Source organism: Zootoca vivipara, chromosome 10 (assembly GCF_963506605.1).
Source record: "Zootoca vivipara chromosome 10, rZooViv1.1, whole genome shotgun sequence".
NCBI lineage: Eukaryota > Metazoa > Chordata > Lepidosauria > Squamata > Lacertidae > Zootoca > Zootoca vivipara.
This window is the reverse complement of record NC_083285.1, coordinates 2918082-2924081: the sequence shown is the minus strand read 5'-3', so window position 1 is coordinate 2924081 and position 6000 is coordinate 2918082. Positions and strand designations below refer to the sequence as shown.

General features: G+C 45.8%; 1 protein-coding gene across 5 annotated transcripts in view; it reads left to right on the top strand.

Moving 5' to 3' along the window:
- The first annotated feature begins 1796 nt into the window (after positions 1 to 1796).
- The window catches only part of ITPR2 (inositol 1,4,5-trisphosphate receptor type 2), a 277002-nt gene continuing 272798 nt past the window's right edge, over positions 1797 to 6000 (top strand). For all 5 annotated transcript variants that reach the window (XM_035127537.2, XM_035127538.2, XM_035127539.2 and 2 more), the window contains exon 1: positions 1797 to 2469. In XM_035127537.2, coding sequence (XP_034983428.1) covers positions 2378 to 2469 — 92 coding nt within the window. In that variant the 5' untranslated portion in view covers positions 1797 to 2377. The remainder of the gene's footprint in view (positions 2470 to 6000) is intronic.

Below are 6000 nucleotides of genomic sequence, written 5' to 3'. Positions count from 1 at the left end.
CACGAGGCGGGTTAGCTGCCCAAGCCCGGAAGCAGCTAGACCAGGGGTGTCAAACTCAAATTCATCGGGGGCCGCATTAGCAGTTTGGTTGACCCTCAAAGGGCCGGTTGTATCTTTAGGACTATGTGTCCACTCTTTATTATCATAAATTATTGTCACTGCATTCAATTATTACTGTTTTTTGTAATAAGGTAAGTAATAACTAGCTCTGAAAGCAGAAACATAGTCAGAATGGCAAGTAGATATTCAAATGTACAATTATTGTACAATTTATTGAAAAATGATTTTTGGTAACTGCACTGGGTGGTGGAGGCTCGCTAGGGTTTCATGCAGGACCTTTGCAGAGCTACTAGTACCTGGAGATGCTGGGGTCCTTCTGCATGCAGGACAGATGTTCTGCCAGTGAGCCACCACCCTTCACCAAAGGGACTGGCTGAGGTTGACTCACTGGAGCTGCTCTCCTGGTTCCAGGGTTTAAGGGCCAGAAGTATAAAGCAGCATCCTATGTTTCTGGGGAGAGGGAGAGGGAGGGGAAGGGAGGGGAGGGGAGGGGAGGGGAGGAAGGACGGAAGGAAGGAAGGAAGGAAAGAGGGAGTGGGAGGGAGAGAGGAAGGAAGGAAGGAAGGAAAGAGGGGAGAGAAAGAAGAGTAGGAAATAAGGAAGAGAATAAAGAAGGAAAGAAAAAGAAAGAGGGAGAGAAGACGGAAAGGGATAAAGAAGGAAGGAAGTAGAGGGAAAGAAAGAATAAGAATGAGGGAGAGGAAGAAAGTTGGGAAGGACGGAAGGAAGGAAGGAAGGAAGGAAGGAAGGAAGGAAGGAAGAAAGAAAAGAGGGAGCAGGAGGGAGAGAGGAAGGAAAGAGGTGAGAGAAAGAAGAGTAGGAAAGAAGGAATAAAGAAGGAAAGAAAAAGAAAGAGGGAGAGAAGACAGAGATAAAGAAGGAAGGAGAGGGAAAGAAAGAATAAGAACGAGATAAAGGAAGAAAGAAAGGGAAGGGGGGGTCGCCACCTTGATTCAGCGCCAGAAAAGAGCGCGAAGGGACCCAGGGGCAAAAAGCATTTCCCCGGCCCCAGCTGTTTGTCGGCGCTTTCTTGGCGCGGCGCTTCAGCAGCAAGGTCCCACTGCTGGGTCCCGCTGGCTGGGGCGCTCGGCGGGCCACATGACGAGGTCTGGCGGGCCGGATTTGGCCCCCGGGCCTTGTGTTTGACACCCGTGAGCTAGACAGAGAGGGCAGCGCTGCTGTGATGCAGGCTGCAGGAGAGATAGAAGTTTTGCTGAGAGCAGATAACCATTTAATTTTTTTTTTTTGCTTCTGGGGGGGGCAGCTGCCCCCCGCCCCTCACTGGGTACGCCCATGATCTTTGTATCGCAGAGTTGGTCTGTCAACAGGTCGTGTCTGAAGCCAGCTGCCCACAGAGCACATCCTCGGGGATCCTGCCATCTGTCGTTCTGTGTACATGACCAAGCCAGTGTAGAGGTCCCTGACACAGAAGTGCAACCATGCTGGGAATGTGGGCTTGGGAAAGCTCATCTTTGTTTGAGACTGTCCTGCCATGTGATGCCCAAAAATCTTCCTGACAGCATATGCAGACGGCACTGAGGCGTCCTTTCTCTTAAAAAACAGCTGCACGGCATGAATCATCTCCCCACATTTGTTTGAACAGCACAGGCAGAGATTGCTCAGCAGAGAACACACCTTGGGGCATTCCGCTCCCCCGTCCTCTTTTACCTTCCCTGAGCTCCTCCCCACTGTGCAGTCCGCTCTTGCGATTGGTTGGGACGACGGCGGGAGCCTATCCTCAGCTGACTCAATGGGAACCAGCTCTTGGTTTTTGTTTTTTTTAATTTATTTTTTGCAAGAGTTTCAGTTTAGGCAGAAAAACCTGGAGAAATCAGGGCGCTGGAGCAGGGCTGATAAGAGGATTACCTGTGGTAAGGTGCAGGAAGAAGAGTCGCAGGAAGAAGCGTGAATTAAGAGGGTTAAAAGAAGACAAGGAGTTAAACGAAGAGGCGAAAAGGAGAAGGAAGAGGAGGGTTTGACGAGCAAGGCTGCAACTGCTGTAGCAGGGACCACGTTTCCTGCGCTTTTAGAGATAAGCGGGGAGAGGGGCAAAAAGAGGGAGCCTTTTGTGGAAAGTGGCAGCCCAGGAGCAAACCCAGGAGTCTGGGGTTCCCCCCGCCCCGAGCTGCAACATCTCCTTGGAGGCACTGATCGCCACCAGCTGGCGCTGTTCGTGGCTGGCTGGCTGGGGGGGGGGGTTTGAAGAACTCATTTGCAAATTGACCGCCCTGCTGGTTTGCCCGAACCATTTTTTGCAAGGTATTTTTTTAACAAAGGGGTTTTGGTAGGCAAGAAAACTCGTCGAAGATGAAACAAGATGTCTGACAAAATGTCTAGCTTTCTGTACATCGGGGATATCGTCTCACTCTACGCCGAGGGCTCGGTGAACGGCTTCATCAGCACTCTGGGGTAAGGCTTGTGGGAACGGGAGGATCCCGCCCCAGCGGAGGGCTGCGCGGGTTCGGGTGCGCGCCTTTGGTTACCAGCGTCTTGCTTTTAGAAGACATTTCCTGTGCGCTTCTTGCAGTTCTTGTTTACTTTCGATTTCCAGGGGAGCTACTGCTGTTCAGCCTTCTTTGACTTTGAGAGAAAGAGGACACCAAAATTGTAAGGCACAGGAAGCAATAGCTGGAGAGGAATGGCAGCGGCCGCAACCCCAGCACTGAAGCCTCTGCTGTTGCGCGGCGTAAAGAGAGGAAGAGAAAAAAACGTAGGCAGTTATTTAAAAAAGCCAGGTCACTTAAACTTCGGGCAACTTCGCTGCGTGCAGCTGTAACCGCGCGCTGCCCAGAGGAAAGTGAGAGCGGCGGCGATCTAACCAAAAGGACAGCAGTTTTAAGACGCGCTTGTATCCGTGGGAAAGGCGTTGCAGTGCAGTTTTGTCCACGTCTGCCCTGTTGAGTTCAGTGAGACTTACCGCTAAGTGAAGTGAGTTACATAGGATCGCAGCCTTAAGTAAGGTGATCGATTTTGCCAGGGATCAGTGAGATTAAAGTGCTTACCCTTGCACACCTGACCCTATGAATGCTTGCCGGAAGTAAGCTTCGCTGCTTATTTCCCAGTAAACACGCACAAGACTGTCATTTCTTATTTTCTTATTTCCCGCTTCTGCTGCTGCAGTACTGATGGCTAACTGTCATATCATGCTGATACCCCCCCCCCTTTTGCATTCCATACATTACCTATTTGGATCTAATAATCTGCATTAGCTAGAATGTGCATTTGATTTTAAAAAATTAAAACTTCCTTTTCAGTTTGTTCATATGTGTACACAAATAGCCCAGGAGAAGCACAAAAGTGTCTTCAGTATCATATGTGAAAATATCATTTGGTATCAAAGCAAAAAAAGTGTGGGGAGAAATTGGTCTCATTGTTTTTATACGTTTTGAAAGATCTTATTTAACTGCTGCAAATTTAAGGGAACTGCAGATTTTTCTTTACATAGTCAGTTCACACATGCATGATCACTGACTGTAGCATTGTGATGACTTGCTGCATGTGTACGTCTTCCCACTTTTTCTTTTAAAGTAACCCTCCGCTCAGTTCTTTAAACAATAAGCCATTTAAACATGATCAGGAGCCTGTTCTCATGGATGTTAAAAGTTTATGGATGTGCAGTTTATTCACCCAAGTCAACTGAGGTGCCAGTTTTCAAGCAGCGGGCTTATTGCATAATAGCACTTCCTGCTGAGGTTTCTGCTTTCATGCGATTACTAAAGCAACAGCTCCTCTCTGCAATAGCTGCTTTCCCGATAAGCTTTTCAATCAATCAGCCTGAGAATAGTTACCATAGCATAAACCTGGTCCATAAAAACAAAAAGATAGTCATTATGCCACTGTTGATGTAAGAACTACTTCAAACTTTGTGGTATACTTCATATGTATAGTGAACAGTGACTACCACAATTTATCCAAGGGAATGTGGGCTGAATAACTGTACTTCATTGAATATTATAGTTGACAAGCCTCCAGGCTTCCACAGAGCAAACCTGCATTAGTTTCCAGGTTTTATGTCACATTTCTGTTCTCATTTGTATCTGTATCTGAATAGGTTGATTCAGATAGTCTCCACAAACAGATGTTCCTGGCCTGTATCACTTGGAATTTCAAGGGGGCTGTTGTTGGATGCTTGCCTGTACACACACAAAAAGACTTTATTCACACAGAAAACTAGATGTAAGGAAGGTTTATAACTTACCCTTTCCCCTAATGTGCTAGTTCTCTATAGGTTTGAATGGGGGAGCATTTAAAACTGATTTGCAGTCTGAATTTGTGCAGTCTAGGACAGACAAAAGGAAGTGCTACTTCATACAGCACATCATAGTTAAGATACACTATCACAAGTAGATACACTATCACAAGATGTAGTGATGGTTGCCAGAGACATACTCCCAAAAAGAGGGACTGCATTTACATTGTTTGTGGTCCTACTGTAATTCTCTCTGAAAGCCAAGGGAAAGCTTTATAATAGTTTCCATGATGTGTATTAAATCCAAAGCAAACATACATACTCATGAGGCAGTCAGTAGATGTGTCTCATGGATTGTCTGAATCATGAAGGGTTTGTTGATTTACTCTGGAACAAAGCAGCTCCATGCTCTATCCAGTTTGGTATGTGGTTTCCTTTTGAAACTCTGAAATTCCAATTTATCTGTAATAAAACACACAGTAGTGGGTTTTATTCTATGGACAGTTACGCTTCTTAAACCACGTTGGTTTTAATGGATTTAAACAGTATAAACTTGTGAAAAAATTCAGCCAACCAGAGAACAGCACTGCTGCAGTTCTGCCTTCCATGGGATTTCTACACCTTTAGCTTGACCACCTCCAGCAGCAGTGGCCAAGGGGTCAGAATTGTGGTGTGTTTCCATGCCAAGAAAAACGTCACCTGCTTTATGTCTCCATATCAGGTGCTCTTTAAAAGGCACAGGATCAGAGATGGGGGCAGGAGGATTGGAAATGCAGCTGAGTGGTAATGATGGGGGTTTCCTGGAAATGTTTGAAACGTTTTCCACAATTATTTCCTGCTGCCCAAAATTAATTCAGTGTGTTTATTTGATTTACATTTAGGCAACAAAACAAAGCATGTATGTCATGTTAATTCTACTTGCTGTGCAGAAACTCTGAAAAGTTTTTCCAATAGGAAAATGCTGTTGAATGGAAATATGTGGAAAATATTAGTTTGTGTAGAAAGTAAATCCAGATCAAATCCAGCACAGGCCTAACTGGAGTGGAGGTGGGGAGTGACATGGTGGGGAACCTGCCTCTTCCAAAGCCCTGCCGACTTGTGTCAGGGAAGGAAGGTTGACACATTTTCCCCCTTAACCCCCCCAGCTGTGTAGGCACAGGTTATCAATTCAATACTTGAGCCATTGGGATCCTGCTGATTCTTGGCAGCCTCGCTAGCAGAATGTCCCATTTTGTGTCCTAAAGCCAGCTTCTGCCAGTGGAAGCAGCTCTGTGGGCAGATCTGCACCCATAGAACAGTTTTCACCAATAGTGCAGAGTCTCAGCAATGCAACTCTGTGCCCCACTGATGGGACTCCTCTTTCCCCACCAAGCCAGCAGATCTGGGGTTGAAGATTGTACTGCCTGTGTAGTTAAGTGTCGTATTCAAACAAATTCAAAGCTTTGCTTGAAATTTATTTTTGCTGGAATGCTTGTGAATATTTTAAGATACCACCACTCAATAGCATACACTTCCCTTACTTTATTTAGATTTTAAGAAGAAAATGAAAACACCCAAAATGCTCTTCATACTAATTTTAGCATGCTTGAAGAGTTGTTCACATATTATGTGCTTCTTTGGGATCATCTCCTGGTTCAATCATTTATTTTGGATTTGAATAGCGATAGCCTGATTTGCAAGCAGAACTATACCATGGGTTAGCTTTGCAGGGACAATCTTTTGTGAACCTTGGACTTGCACACGATACCCTC